Source organism: Nyctereutes procyonoides, unplaced genomic scaffold, assembly GCF_905146905.1.
Source record: "Nyctereutes procyonoides isolate TBG_1078 unplaced genomic scaffold, NYPRO_anot_genome, whole genome shotgun sequence".
Taxonomy (NCBI): Eukaryota; Metazoa; Chordata; class Mammalia; order Carnivora; family Canidae; genus Nyctereutes; species Nyctereutes procyonoides.
This window is the reverse complement of record NW_026575020.1, coordinates 37414450-37430384: the sequence shown is the minus strand read 5'-3', so window position 1 is coordinate 37430384 and position 15935 is coordinate 37414450. Positions and strand designations below refer to the sequence as shown.

The window sequence follows — 15935 nt, the reverse complement described above, 5'->3', positions numbered from 1 at the left end:
TGACAGAGCCATGGTTTTTCTGATATGGGCTTGTTGGGTTGGGGGGGCTTTGCGTGTTAGAAGATGAATCCATGTTTGCCATCAGAAAATGAGAAAGCTTCCCTCTCCGGGCTTCTTGGAGGCACTGCCTCTTTAAAGTGGGTGCTTGTAGGATTTGGGGTGCTCTGCCCAGGTCACCGGAGCCTGGTGGTCCTTCCTCAGCCCTTCTCTGAAGTCTGTCCTGGGCGGAGCTGATCACTCCCTACCCCTGAAGCACCTGCAGATGCTGCTGTGCTGTCCATTCGCTGGCTGCCCCCCTCCCAGCCTCACTGTTACACACTTGCACACTTAGAGTCTTGAAGGACCCCACCTGGCATTCTCGGTTTGTTCTCTGTCTTCCCAGGAGGAGATGAGGCCTCTGAGGCAGGGAATGCATTTGTGGCATTCTCTTCAGCACTCAAGACAGTGCAGATGCCATTTTCATTAAAAAACTATCCACCCTTTGTCTCCTCATGGCCCCAGGCACCATGGGTCAGGGCAGCAGCAGACTAGGAAGCAGCTGGGGGAACCCAGGAGGGGGTGTGGCATCCAGAGACTGTAGGGAGGCACAGAAGTGTGCCCAGGTTTGAGAGTGGTATATACCACTTGTCCTGGGTCAAATTACATCCCCCCCAAAACTCCTGTCCCCTGGGAACCTCAGAATGTTGCTTCACTTGGAAATAGGGCTCATGCGGATGTAATCAAGTTAAAATGAGGTCACACTGGATTACAGTGAGCCCCAAGACCAATGAGTGGTGTCCTAGAACAGGGGACTTTGGACAGACAAGCCCAGAGGAGAAGGACAGGGAAGAGGCCACGTGATCACAGGACAGGCACCTCCAAGCCAAGAAACACCGGGAATTGCAGGGGGCCACCTGAAGCCAGGAGAGCGGGAAGTAGTTTCTTCTTCAGCCTGTCCAGAAGGACCCAACGGCTGCCAGAACCTGAATTCCAGACTCTGGGCCTCCTGAACGAACTATGAGAGAATTTTTGTTGTTTGGGGTCATCTAAGTTTGTGATGCTTCGTTAATAGCAGCCCTGGGGAAACTAATATGCCACCTGCTTCAGTTGTTCATTGCCAGGGTAACAGGCAGAAACCATTTCCCAATGATTGGGTCTTGGTAAGTGGATCCCCTTTACTCTGAACCTGCTCTCCCAACCAAATGTCCCATAGTATGGTAAGCAGAGTCACACCCCCTCCCAAAGATATCCCTGGCCTAATCCCCAGAACCTGTGACCTAGGTTACAAGGCATGGGGCAATCAAGTTTGCTAATCAGCTGACCTTAAAATAGGGAGATTATCCTGGATTATCCCTGTGGGCCCCACAGAATCACATGGGTCCTTCAATGGGAGGGCCAGGGAGAAGGCACAGAAAGGACTGAGCCCACGGTCACGGGCTCTGAAGATGGAGGAAGGGGCCACGAGTCAAGGAATGTCGATGGCTCCTAAGAGCTGGAAGAGATGAGGAATGGAATCTTCACGGAGAGTCTCCAAGAGGAACATGGCCCTGCTGATGTACTGATTTTAGCCTAGTAAGACACATGTCAGGCTTCTGACCTCCAGAACTGTAACTGTAAGATAATAATTTTGTACTGGTTAAGGCTCTATGCCTGTGCTGGCTTGTTACAGCAGCAATAGGAAACACACACACACACACACACACACACACACACACACACACGGTTAGCTCTGAACTTCTTCCATCTGGGCTAAGAGCCTCCCCTGGGTTGGGGTTTGCCTCCAGCTGGCACTTTGCAGGTGGGGTATGCAGGGTATGGTGACCTAGGACGGCCCGGGCTCCAGCCTGGCTCCTGGCCCATCTGAGTAGGTGGCTGGCACTGAAGCCCCAGGAGCACCCTGTCAGGGGCCAGCAGACCCCTACTGCTCCACCAGAAAGCCCAAGCACTGTGGGCACCACCACCACCCCCGCCCTGCCCCAGGTACTCAGGCCTGTGTAGATGGCATCCAGCCACCCACCTACTGTGAGATTATGGCTGGAGAGCCTGGAGCAGTCTGGGGAACGGGGGATGTGGGAGCTGCAGAGAGCCTGTCTGACTTCCCACGGACAGACACCAGGACAGTGGAAATCCCTGCCCCACGGTGGCAGAGGGGCGGCCTTGGGCAAGTCACACCTCCTCTCTGAGCCCATGTCCATTAGATCAAGAGAGTAAGGCTTGCCTGGAAGTGTTGTTAGAAAGTTGGAGTGAGGGGATCCCTGGGTGGCTCAGCGGTTTGGCGCCTGCCTTCGGCTCAGGGCATGATCCTGGAGACCCAGGATCGAATCCCACGTCAGGCTCCCTGCATGGAGCCTGCTTCTCCCTCTGCCTGTGTCTCTGCCTCTTTCTCTCTCTCTCTCATGAATAAATAAATAAAATCTTTAATTTTAAAAAAAAAAAAAGAAAGAAAGTTGGAGTGAGGGGTACCTGGCTGGCTGGTGGATGGAGCCGGGGACTCTTGATCTCAGTGTAATGAATTCAAACCCCATTTTGGGTGTACAAATTCCTTAAAAATAAATTTCTTTTAAAGACTTTATTTACGGGATCCCTGGGTGGCGCAGAGGTTTGGCGCCTGCCTTTGGCCCAGGGCGCGATCCTGGAGACCCGGGATCGAATCCCACGTCGGGCTCCCGGTGCATGGAGCCTGCTTCTCCCTCTGCCTATATCTCTGCCTCTCTCTCTCTCTCTCTCTCTCTCTCTCTCTCTCTCTCTCTCTCTGTGTGACTATCATAAATAAAAAAAAAAAAGACTTTATTTATTTATTTGAGAGAGAGAGAGAGAGGGAGAGCACAAGCCAGAAGGAGAGGGAGAAAGAAGCAGGCTCCCTGCTGAGCAGGGCTCCATGTTGGGCTTGATCTCAGGACTCGGGATCATGACCTGAGCCAAAGGCAGATGCTTAAATGACTGAGCCACACAGGTGCCCCTAAAAATAAAATCTTCAAAAAAATGTGGGGTGCCCGAGTAGCTCAGTTAAGTGTCCAACTCATGATTTCAGCTTAGGTCATGATCCTAGTGTTGTGGGATGGAGCCCTATGTCAGGCTCTGAGCTCAGCACGTGTCCGCTTGTCCCTTCCCTGGGCCCACATGCTCTCTCTTGCTCGCTCTCAAATAAAGAGAATCTTAAAAAAAAAATGTTAGCCATAAATTATTTTTTAACAAGTTGGAATGAAAAGTAACATTGTGTGTCAACTAAAATCTAAAAAATAATTTTTTTTATAAAGAATATTGAAATGATGGGACACCTGGGTGGCTCAGCGGTTTAGCGGCGCCTTCGGCTCAGGACGTGATCCTAGAGACCCAGGATCGAGTCTCACATCGGGCTCCCTGCATGGAGCCTGCTTCTCTCTCTTCCTGTGTTTCTGCCTCTCTCTCTTTCTCTCATGAATTTAAAAAAAAAAAAAAAAAAAAAAAGGAACATTGAAATGAGACAGGAAATTTAAATAACTGGTCCTTAAAAACCAGCTCCCCTTCCCCATCCAGGATTCTACACACACAGCAATTTCACCCTCGGTGCTTGTCAATCCAGCCTCTGATGCAAAGAGCTTTGCACATGTCTGGGATCTCTGGCACCTGAAGATATCCAACCTGGGGGAGGGGGAGGAGCCATTTGTGCTGCAAGATCTGGCAACTCCTCTTCATGCCTCCTTCCTGAAGCTAAGCCCTCCCATCTCTAATCCTAAGGGCACCAGCTAGGGCACGGCACACACAGGACTTAGCTTAGCCCTCAGAGGTTCGAGGAGGTATTGCAATGGCCATGACCCCATTTTACAGATGAAGAAACTAAGTCTGGGATGCCTGGGTTGCTCAGTGGTTAGGTGTCTGCCTTTGGCTCAGGGCATGATCTCTCAGGGTGAGGTCCTGGGATCGAGTCCCACATCGGGCTCCCTGCATGGAGCCTGCTTCTCCCTCTGCCTGTGTCTCTGCCTCTCTCTGTGTGTCTTTCATGAATAAATAGATAAAATATCAAAAAAAAAAAAAAAAAAAAAACTATGTCTGGGGGAAAAAGTGACTTGGCCAGGGCCTCACCATGAGTAGGTGACAGGGCCTCACATGCAGGTCAGCAGACCCCTGGGGTTTGCTGGGGCTGCCTGTCAGGAGGCCCAGGAGGCAGGGAACATGTTCGACCCACCTGTGGGGACTTACACCCAGGAGCAAGTGCTCTTTGCCTCATCTTAGGCACGTGGCATCCAGTCCCTGGCTACTCTCCTGGGTCAGGAGGCCACAGACAGCCTGGGAAGCATTGGGCAGGCCTGTGCTTGAATCCTGGCACCTTGCTGTGTGATCTTAGGCAAATCTGCCTCTCTGGGCCTCAGTTTCCTTACGATCAAGATGGGCACAGTACCTTCCTGACAGCTCAGAAGGGGAAGGGACTTGTCCGGGTTCATACAAAGGCTAAGTAAATGTTGAACTGAGATTCAAACCAGCTTTGTTGACTCTGAAGCCATGTTCTCAACCTTGGCTCCCAGCTGGGCCACCCACAGTCCCGATCGTACTGGTCTGAGCAAGTTGGAATGTACGGGAAGGGAGAGGGGAGCACCTGTGTGCTCAGCTCAGCAGCCCAGGTGTGGACCTTGGTCCCTGCCCTCTGGGCTAATGAGGAAGCTGGAGCAGGCCAGCGAGGGCTGGTCACGGTGGCTGGAAAGACTGGTCAGGGCTGGCTAGGAAGGGACAGCAGGAGGGATGCAATGGGGCAGGGACCAAGGTCCCTCCCCTTGGTTTTACCTTCCAAACCAAGGATGGGTAAACTGAGGCCAGAGAGGGCCAGAGGCCTGTCCTCAGACAGATGGGGGCCTCCTGCTTGCAGTTTCCTGGAACAGCAGCTGGCCGGGGTTGCCACCAGCCACCTCTTTTGGCCACTTGCCGTGGCCCATCCACACCACCCCTTATCTCCCCACAGCAGCTGTGGATGCTGCTGAGAGAGGGGGCTGGATCCACTCTTGCCCACCAGGGCGAGCACCCTGCTCCAGTCTAGCCTCACCCCTCATTTTCCAGAGGAGGAAACTGGCAGCCCAGGCAAGGGACTTACCAGAGGCCTCTAGACCCCCTGTGGCTGATTCTCCACCTCCCCCCCACACCACCACACTGGCTTGGATCATGTGTATTCATGTCCTATGGCTGCTGTTCCAAAGTGCCACAGTGTGGCATCTTAAGACAAAACAAATCTATTCTCTGCCAATGATGGAGGCTGAAAGTCCAAACTCAATTTTACTGGGCTGAGATCAAGGTGTGCGCTGGGCGGGTTCTTTCTGGAGACCCCTAAGGAGAGGCCGTCTCCTTGTCCCTAAGGGTTCTGGGGGTGTCATCATTCCTCAGCTCGTGGCCCCTTCTCGAATCTCCCCAGGCACAGCTTCTCATCTCTTCTGGAGTCACACCTTCCTCTGATAAGGGATTATGATTATATTACATTTAGGGCCTACCTCAGCAATCCAGGAAAATCCTTTCATCCCAAAATCATTAATTTAATCACATCTACAAATGCCCTTGACCCCATGAGCTGACAGTCACAGGTTCCAGGGCGTAAGACCTGAACATATTGGGGTCATTATTCAATCCACCACACCACTCCCCCGCTGCAAACCCTGTTCCTCATTAGACACTTCTGCCCGGCAAAATCCCATTTGACTGGTGAAGTAAATTAGGGAACAGAAAAAAAAAATTAGGGAACAGTCATCCGATGGAACTTGGCTACTGTGGAACACCACACAGTCATCAGGACTCATACGGGAGGGGCGTCCAGGTGGCTTAGTCGGTGGGCATTTGCCTTCAGCTCAGGTCATGATCCTGGAGTCCTGGGATCGAGTCCTGTGCCGTGCTCCCTGCTTGGCAGGGAGTCTGCTTCTCCTTCTCCCTCTACCCCTCCCCCTGTTCCTTCTTCCGCTCTCAAATTAAAAAAAAAAAAAAAAACAGTAAGAGAAAACAGTTGCTGATCTGGAATATGTTCACAATCCAAATTTTTACTTGAAAAAAGGAAAAAATTGGGGATCCCTGGGTGGCTCAGCAGTTTAGCGCTTGCCTTTGGCCCAGGGCATGATCCTGGAGTCCCAGGATCGAGTCCTGTGTCGAGCTCCCTGCGTGGAGCCTGCTTCTCCCTCTACCTGTGTCTCTGCCTCTCTCTCTCATGAATAAATGAATACAATCTTAAAAAAAAATGAAAAGAAAAAAGGAAAAACTTACCTAGAGAGAGAGGAACAATAAGACACTGTGTTAAGATTGCAGATTCTGGAGCCAGGAGATCTGAGTTCAGATCCCACCTCTGCCACTTACTAGCTGTGTGACACTGGACAATTCACTTAACCTCTCTGAAGACTGTTTTCTCATTTGTAAAATAGGGTTGCAAAGATTAAATAAGGTAAAATATGTAAAGTGCTTAAAATAATGCTTGCTGGGCAGCCCAGGTGGCTCAGCAGTTTAGCGCCACCTTCGGCCCAAGGCATGGTCCTGGAGACCCGGGATCAAGTCCCACATCGGGCTCCCTGCGTGGAGCCTGCTTCTCCCTCTCCCTGTGTCTCTACCTCTCTCTCTCTGTATCTCTCATGAATAAATAAATGAAATTTAAAAAATGAAATAAAATAAAACAATGTTTGCCATAAAATGGGCCCCCTGTAATGGACATATTTCTTTTATGAAATATAAATTATATTTATACCTATTTATGTCTGCATACACACACACATGCACCTATATGTAAACTACATAAAGATTAATCTAGAAGGCTATATTCCCCCAATTTTTAAAAAAGATTTTATTTATTCATGAGAGACACAGAGAGGCAGAGACACAGGCAGAGGGAGAAGCAGGCTCCATGCAGGGAGCCAGATGTGGGACTTGTTCCTGGATCGTGCCCTGAGCCAAAGGAAGAAGCTCAACCACTGAGCCACCCAGGTGTCCCCTCCCCCAAATTTTTAAGTGGTCATACCTCTAGGTTGGTGGGACTGTAAACTATTGGTATCATCTTTTTGATTATCTGAGTTTTGTTCATGTACAATACTTAATCATTTGCATAATCAAAGTGAAATTTTAAATTTTAAAAATCTAACAGAAAAGCAAACGAGAATCTTCCCGAATCTTAGAGCCCCAGCTGTGGCTTACCCTCCCCAGGGAGACCTCCCTGACTCCCAGGGCAGAAGGATCTTTCTGTTCTCACGACTCCTCTCTTCTTACTTCCTGGAGCTCTTGACCATGAGCTTGAGGACCCCGGGTGGGAACAGAGCAGGGAGCGTGTTCCGAGCTAGCAGACCCCACTGGCTGCATAAAATGCCCATACATGTCAACTGTGCCCATTGACTCTCTGCAGGCTTTCCATCTCTGACCACACCAGCTCCACGAAGGTTAACTGACTTCCAAGGGCTTACCCAGGGATGGGTAAGGTAGTGGCAGGGTTCCTACCTCAGGCCTTCTGCTGCCATCAAGGCCAGAGAGCACATGCCTTGATCTAAGCGTGACCACAATGCGGCAGAGGCTCTTGGCTTGGGGCCCTTTCCCCTGAGAGGTGTGGCTTTTCCTGCCTGCCTATTTTCAGATCCTTATCTGCTAAACCCATTTTACAGATGAGCAAATAGAGTCTCTGGATAACATTGTCGACAAGATGCAATTCTGAAGTTGGTCACAAGGTGACAGCATGAGGCCTTGTTTCGCATCCTCCGCTGCCCTCTAGTGGTTAGGGGGGAAAATACACCCAGGGGCTGGCCAAGGAACATTTGGGAAAACTCAGGCAGGATTGTCACCAGGGATGGAGGAGGGGGATGCTCAGTGAAAAAAGTTTCTCCAGCCCCAGCCATTGGGAACAGGTCTAGCTAGTATAGTCCCTGGACTTTCCATTAGGGTGACCATTCAGTGGAGGTGGGTGTGGAGGGTGCTGCCTGCCGCAGCACAGGGTAAAAGCCCCAGTCAGGAGTCAGGTCCCTATCTCCAGCATGGCTCTGCCACCAATGGATTCTCCTCTGCAAGATGCAGAGACAGAAAAAATCTCTCTGTGAAAATAGGGAGAAGGTAGGTGACTGGGGCCTGGCCTGCACCCAAGCCTCCTTAGCCAGACCAGGCCTTGGCGGGAAAGCCAGGCTGGGAGACATGATCACTGGTCGGAGCAAGAGGGGCAGGGAGCACAGGGTGGTGAGACCCTCCCCTGGCCACGGGGTCACAAACAGGTATCTGCAAAGAGAAGGGAAGGGGCACAGGGATGCAGGGAAGGCCCTCCCTGGGGGACCCATAGCGCTGCTGGCCCAGTTCCTATCTGGTGGAGGGAGGCTCTGGGATCCACAGGCCATGCCAGATCCCTGGAGCAAAGGCCTTTCAGGACTTAAGGCCTGACTCAGGGGGACCCTGTCTGGACACAAGGGTGGCTCTTGGAGGTGGCCTCCATGGCTCCTCATGCCACAGACTGATGTGGCCTCAGGCCCTGGCTGCTTCCTCCCACAGGAGAGACACTCCCAGGGAGACAGAAAGGGGATCAGGCTGGTGCTCCCCCTGGCCTGGCTGGTGGGCTACAGCGCATGCATACAGAGGAGCCCTCTGCAGCTGTGACAGAGCTGGTGTGACATGTGCTGACACAGACAGAAGCCCATGATGGGTATGAGAACAGATTAGCAGACTGTTTCTGCAAGAGAAACTGAGGCAGCTGCTTCCAAACGTTAGGCTATTTGCCTCCAGAGTACTCACCATCTCTCTACCTTATCTGAGTGTTTGCCATCACAAGGGACATTAATTATTTTCAGGTTTTAAAAAAATGGAAGACAATATGGGTGTCCGGGTGGCTCAGTTGGTTACGTGTCAGCCTTCAGCTCAGATCATGATCCCAGAGTCCCAAGATCGAGCCCCACAGGGAACCTGTTTTTGCCCCTCCTGTGATTTGTGCTCTCTCTCTGTCAAATAAATAAATAAAATCTTAAAAATAAATAAAGAAAGAAAATAAAATTATCAGACTCTCCTGAGAGGTCTGGGGGAGTCGGAGAGCCCAGTGAGTAGAGTTTGGCCCACTGGCCACCTGTCAGGCCTCTGGAGACCACTGTGTTCTTCATCTACCAGAACCAGGGTAATGGCACCCCCTGACCCAGGGCGCTCTGCTCAGAATGGGACTCTACTTATTGCCCCCCTGGCTCCCAGAGCTGGCTTTTCCCTACAGACCCCTGTCCCAAGGCCCCCTACCCAGGGCTGGGACTGAAGCCACTCTAGCCCCTGCCCCGAGAGGGGCGTCCTTCTCCTATTCAAACCCTTGCAATTTCCCCTTGAGGTGGAGCCTATCATTATGCCCATTTGACAGATGAGGACATGGAGGCTCAGAGAGGGTGTCACTGCCCAGAGTCCCACAGTAAGTGAGGGGCAGAACTGGACCTGCACCCTGGCACATCTCAAGCCTCTTGGCTACTTATCCTGGTGTTCCAAGGTCTATGTGACACAAAGCCTGCTAAGTCCTTCACCCCAGGCCTGACACCCAGTAGGCACCGGACAAACAGCAGCTCCGACCAGGGCTGGGCATGGCCTCGTTCTGAAGCCTCTGTTAACCAGCAGTCACACACAGCACTCCGGCACAAACCCCCAGGACAACACCACCACCACCAAGGCAGCAGCAAACCTTTCTTTATTGCAAACGTGACACGCAGTCCCAGGGGAACCTGGGAAGCAGGAACCAGGAGGAGCCAGGGATGAAATCTTCTAAAGCCAGACTGTTCCCGCTTCCTCTGTGGACAGAGCAGCCCCTGAGAGTCCCAGAGAAGAGCTGAAGAGAGGGAGGCCCCAGATAGGGGGCAGGGGTGGGTCAGCCACCTGGGGCTGAGGAGTAGCCTTCTGTGGCCCTCAGGGGATATGTCTGGTGTGAGAATTGAGGGAGCTGGAGGGCTGGGGGTGGGCAAGAGGCAGAATGATCACGCCTACCCCCACCCCCACCCTCCACCACAGCACAGCACCAAGTGCTGACCCAGCAGTCCTGGTCTCCGGCAGCCGGTGTTTCTTCTGCTGCCTCCCTGAGGACACTCGGGTCACTGGGGGGCCTCAGCAATGGCCTTCTCCACACGCAGGTACCAGGGCTGGATGCGGGTATGACGCATCAGGTCATCAAAGGCCTCCAGGCCCTCCATCACACGCAGCACACCATACACTGCCTGCGGGTGGGTACAGAGTGGGTGTCCACACTGCCCTGTCCTCCACCAGCTGTGTGCCCTGGGGCCCATCACCCTCCTCTCTGAGAGGGCTCACTGGGGCTTTGGGTGAAGAGTGTGGGATTTCTATAGGTTTTTGCCTACCCTGCACCCACACTCCCTATCTGGGCAACAAACTCCACCTCCAGAATTTCCTTTGGAAAAATGTCTGACCCCACTCTTAGGTCCTGAGATTTGAGGATCGGGGACCCAACCACCCAGCTCTAAGATTTGGACCTGGCAATCAACATATTCCACCCTGACTTGAAGAATTGCTTCAAGGCTTGGCATTGAAGCCAGGCCAACAAGACAGTGTCCCCAGACTTTTGTCGGGTGTAAGCATGGAGCATGGGACCCAGGTCTGCCTCAGGCTAAAGCCAACTCCAAGGGGTTGAGATGCAACAGGTGAGGCTGAGCCCTGGTAATATCACTTGAGCCTCTAGATCCAGCTGGGCCTGAAGCCAACCCTCCACCCCCACCCTGAACCTGTCAGTTATGTGAAGCAAGACAGTTCCTCGTATGGAGCCAGGTGCCTCCAGAGTGGGAATGCTGTGAGATATAGGTATTGCCTACATGTGGGCTTCCTCTGCCCAAACAGGTCCCTCAAGTCTGGGCACCCCCTGCCACCACCACACTCACCAGATCAGCCAGGTTTGGCTTCTGGCCCCCCAGGAAGGGTCGGTCTTTGCCCACGGCTGCCACCCACTTGTCGGCAGCCTCATAGAGGTCCTCACGAACGTCATCCTGGAGGTGATGCCTAGGTGTGGAGGGGAAAGTCCATCAGGGGAACTCCAACCCTCCCCCCAGGTTGGGAAAACAGGAAGGCTAGGGAGCCAGGGCTGCTCCCCTGAGGGGCACTGCAATAATCAGTTATCATCTGCCCCAGACAGGGAGGCCAAGACCAATGGACAAGAGACCCAACACAGAGAAAAGAGCAGAAAAAGGCATAAAGCAGGCATCTAGGCCAGTCTGCTTCCCCTGGGGTGGTGGAGGCAACTGGGAGTTCTGACTTTGAGTCTTGGCTCAGCTTATATGAGGGGCTCAGGGACAGTGGGCCCCCAGGCGCGTACACGCACACGCACACGCACACGCACACAGGCACCATCACCTGCTCTTGAGCCGCTTGCTGATGAAGTACATGGCAGCTGCACCCATGTACTTGGCCACGGCACCCTCCACTGCCCCGAACTTGCCCTCCCTGACAATGTAGTCAAAGGAAGCCAGGGCCTCAGCAGGAGTGCGGTACACGTTGGGAGAGATCAGGTGCACCAGCCAGTCATCTGCCCACTGCCGCCACTTCATCTCCTCCCTGTGGACAAGGTGGGAGGACAGAGAGGGGGACAGAGGGCAGGCCAGGTAGGCTGTCAAGCCAGGGCCTGGGAGGTGTGGGAGCAGGTGCACTGTCTACACACTGTTTCCTGCTCACAGTGTCTCGCTCAGTCTGTCCCCACTCCCACCCCTACCCGGAAGACCCTGCTCCCGCCACCTCCTGGGACCTGCCCCAGCCTCACTTACGTCCTCGCCTCCTTCCCACCATACAGGTGCTGGGCCTCTTTCTCATCTAGCATGAGCCAATACTTGTTGCAGAATTCAGTCACTTCCTTTCCCTGGTCGTTCACAGCCTTCATGGGTGGATAGTAGGTGATAATGTCTTCCAGGGGCTGCCTTTGGGAGACATCGAGAGTCTCACCCCAACTACATCCTCCTCTGGGAGGCTGAGCTGTCACCGGCTCAGGGTAGATATCTACCCTGGCCGGACCAGCTCTGGGGCAGAACCAGGACCAAGCCAACAGAAGCTTTCTGCCCTCTGGTGGTGCCAGAGGAGGTCCTGCAGCAAGCAGGGCTTGGGGCAAATACCAGAAGCACTTCCCTGACAGAGCAAGATGTACAGAGGAGAGAAGGGGGCTCTCAGAGTAGAAACGATCCTGCAGCAGCCCCACCCTGCTCCCCCGGAGGGACCCAGGCAAGGCCTCTCAGGGGATAAAAGGGACAAAATGTAGTGCCAGCCTGGGCCTCTGAGGGGCTCCTTACCCCGACACCAGGTAGGTCTTGAGAGCACTGATGATGACAGAGGAATCGTTCAGTTGTTGCTGGAGGACAAGAGGTTGGTTTAAATTGGGGGAGTGGGCAGGGGTTGCCTGGCCACCAGCAGGATCATCAGGGTTCTTTAAAAATAAACACCAGGCATTTAAGGAAATTGGGTGGAACCCTGGCATTGTTTGTCCATCCCTGGGGGTTCATCCTCCCAAAATCGATGCCCACTGAGCCTAGTCCCTGCCCATCCCCTCAGACCCATCCTGAGTAAGGGAGACCCAAGTGTGGCTAATGGGAAGGAGGGTTTAGGGAGGACCTAACGTCTGGGCCCTGCCCACTCACCTGCCTGCCCTCCCAGGCACTGAGGGGCAGGGTGGACTCTAGAAGCTACACCCTAGGAGCCAAGCACTATGGTCCTCTGTTAATTAATGAAGAAGCAAGCTCAGAGAGGCTAAGTGACTGGCCCCAAGTCACATAACCAGGGAGAGGCAGAGCCCCACCTTGAGCCCAGGCCGCCCTGATTTCAGAGCTTACACTGTTGACCTCTGTGATGCTCTGCCTCCCTTAGGCCCAGCTGGTTCATAATCCTTAGCGAGGCCCAAAGAGTCCACATTCTTCTAGAGTTGCAGAGCAGGGCCTGACTCGGGGGTACCCCAGGACAAGCCAGGACACAGGGGGTTGCTCCCTGAGGCTCACCAAACTCTCTCCTTCCTGGGCCAGCAGGATGGGCACCTTTCTGTAGGAGGAGAACTTGATCTCGGCCCTGCGCACGGGGTTCACTTCCACCACCTGGTAGGGCAGGGCGTGGAAGTCGAGGAAGGCACGGACCTTGCTGCAGAAGGGGCATGTTTTGTACTGGTACAGGGTCAGCTGCAGGCGACTGGACAGGGAGAGCTGGGTGGGGAGCAGAGGGAGGGGGGCATCTGAAGCCTGGTGCCCAGGCCCCCACCCTTAAGCAAACTTCTCCCAAGGGAGTCTCTGAGGATGACCTTGAGACCCTCAGATGGAATGGTGAGGGGGGTGGGGTAGGTGGCAGAGAGCTCATACCACACCCCCCTCAGGCAGGAAGTATATGGTAGGATGGATGAATCTTCAGGTCTCTGTTCAACATCAGACACCTCTCCTCCTTTTTTTTTTCCTTTTAAAAGATTTTATTTATTTATTCATGAGAGACAACAGAGAGAGGCAGAGACACAGGTCGAGGGAGGAGAAGCAGGCTTCAGTGCAGGAGCCCGATGCGGAACTCGATCCCAGAATTCTAGAAGCAAAGGCAGACGCTTAACCACTGAGCCACCCAGGCATCCCTCTCCTCATCTACTGTCCCAAGACCATATCATACATCTCCAATGTGCCACTCAAGATGCAGGGCAATTGTTTCAACTTGGAGGACCCACCCCCACTCCCTCCACCCAAGGGACGTCTGGGTAAGGGGGCAGAGCCCAGCATTTTCCGGAGCAGGGTCTACCTCAAATCTCCAAAGTGGGGAGGGTTGTATCTGGGCCTTGGGCCTGTATCTGTGAGTTCAGCAGGTAAGCCCCAGGTAAGCTTGCTACATATTCATGTTTAAAAGCCACAACAGGGGGATCCCTGGGTGGCGCAGAGGTTTGGCACCTGCCTTTGGCCCAGGGCGCGATCCTGGAGACCCGGGATCGAATCCCACGTCGGGCTCCCTGCATGGAGCCTGCTTCTCCCTCTGCCTGTGTCTCTGCCTCTCTCTCTCTCTGTGTGTGTGACTATCATAAATAAATAAAAATTAAAAAAAAAAAAAAGCCACAACAGGGGTCCCTGGGTGGCTCAGTTGGTTAAGCATCTGTCTTCAGCTCTGGTCATGATTCCAGGGTCCTGGGATCAAGCCCCACATTGGGTTCCCTGCTCAGCGGGGAGCCTGCTTCTCCCTCTGCCCCTCTCCCTACTGATGCTTTCTTTCTCTCAAATAAATAACAAATAAATAAACAAACAAACAAATAAATAATAAATGCATGCATGCATGCCACAGCAGCAGTCCCCCTCCATCACTGTTCAGATGCGACACTGAAGCTGGACCATGGTTGGTGGTGGGCAGAGAGATAAGAGAATCCCACTCCCCTCCTACCACCCTATTTCCCTGGGCCCAGGGAAGGGGCACCTGTGGGTGGATGGTGGTCATTTTGGTGCTGTGTATGGAGGGCTGCAAGGGCACCTGGACCACCACCCAGCTAGTGGACACCTCCTTGCCACTCTCTGTCTCAGGGCCTGTAATCTAGGGGTCATCGGTTCTCTGTCTCAGGGCCTAGAATCCAGAGAATCCAGGGGTCGTGTGTTCCCTAAAAATATTAACACTAATAAACGAATACATAACCTTATGATGTGAAGACAGTGGGAGGGTTTGGGGAACGTTTATTACTTTCCAAAAGACAAAATGTTTAGAAAGTAATGAACTCTGAAGGAGGCTTTCTTTCCCTTTCTTGTAATCTCCAAATCTTTCCATTAAAAAGGTCTGAAAACACGATAGAAAATCACCTTAAGGGGATCCCTGGGTGGCTCAGCGCGGTTTAGCGCCTGCCTTTGGCCCAGGGCTTGATCCTGGAGTCCCGGGATCGAGTCCCGTGTCGGGCTCCTGGCATGAAGCCTGCTTCTCTCTCTCTCTCCCTCCCTCTCTCTCTCTCCCTCTCTCTCATAAATAAATAAATAAAATCTTAAAGAAAAGAAAAGAAAACCACCTTAAGACAAAGACAACAATACTAGTTAGCTGGCATCAATGGCGACCCCATTGCACAGATGAGGACGCTAAGTGCTCAGAGACCTAAAACCAAGTCACTTGCCCAAGGTCACGAACGGACGGAAGAGGGGATACCCGACCCCACCAGAAGTCCCGAAGTTCGGCGCGGATCCCAGCCCGCGGCTCGGCTCGGCTCGGCTCGGCTCGGCCCGGCCTTACCTGCACGGCAGGGCGCTGGGCGCGGAGGTCCTGGGCGCGCAGGTGCCACCGCGCGGTGTGGTACAGCCCCAGGACACCCCCCAGGGCCAGCGCCGCCGCTCCCAGCAGCCGCGGGCTCCCCTTGCGGGCGGTGGCAGCGGGGCCCTGGCCTCCTGCCGCTCCCGCGAAGCCGGCCCGACTGTGCGCGGGGAGTCCCGGCGGGAGGCGACCGCCCAGCCTCCAGGCCAGAGCGTACCGGACCGGCCACGGCGCCCGCGCGACCTGGGCCATGTTCGCTCCGCCGGAGCCGCAGGCGGGCGCGCGAAACGAAGACCGCCGGGGATCAGGCTCCCCTTAAAGGGGCGGGGCTCCGTCGCCGGAGGGTTGCCAGGGGTGACAGTGACGCCGAGAGGGGAAGAACAGCCCCGGAGGGACTGGGCGTGCGTCCCGGGCGCCCAGTTTCCCCGCACTCGTCAGAGCCACAGAAACACTCTGGGATATCTGGGAGTCGCTAAATGCCCGGCTTCTGAACACGCGATGTAACCGCTCTCGGTGGTGACCCGGGGCCCAATGCAGGAACCCGCCATGTGGACTTTGGGTCTCAGCGTCGTCCGGAATGTGTGTTTATTAACTTCTACCTCATGCACCCAATGGAAAGAGACTGAGCCCTTCAGAATGTCTGGGAAAGGGCCACAGCATGGGTCCGGGAGAGCCGCGGAACAGCCGGCCCAGGCCTGGTGCCAGGACTAGGGCTCTTTCTGCCCTCCCGCGCCGCTGCACTGTTTCTTCTGTGTCCCGAACCATAAAATTTTCCATACACACAAGGGGGCCTTAGGGACCACGTGTCTCAGATTTCGCCC

General features: G+C 53.9%; 1 protein-coding gene across 4 annotated transcripts; it reads right to left on the bottom strand.

The window, feature by feature from the left end:
• Window positions 1–9571: 9571 nt before the first annotated feature.
• PTGES2 (prostaglandin E synthase 2) lies at window positions 9572–15402 on the bottom strand. Of its 4 annotated transcripts, XR_008666112.1 has the most exons (8): window positions 15097–15402; window positions 12876–13073; window positions 12177–12235; window positions 11661–11810; window positions 11254–11454; window positions 10785–10902; window positions 9926–10109; window positions 9572–9727 (listed from the first exon to the last, which is right to left on the bottom strand). XR_008666112.1 is itself a non-coding variant. In XM_055337960.1 (7 exons), exons 1-7 carry the CDS (start codon window positions 15364–15366, stop codon window positions 9987–9989), a joined length of 1119 nt encoding a protein of 372 aa, XP_055193935.1. In that variant the 5' UTR covers window positions 15367–15402; the 3' UTR covers window positions 9572–9986. The 4 variants fall into 4 exon arrangements, 3 of the variants coding, with proteins under 3 accessions (XP_055193935.1, XP_055193950.1, XP_055193954.1); XM_055337960.1 differs by having other exon boundaries at window positions 9572–10109; XM_055337975.1 differs by having other exon boundaries at window positions 9572–10109; window positions 12876–12968; window positions 15097–15399.
• Between the last annotated feature and the right edge of the window lie 533 nt (window positions 15403–15935).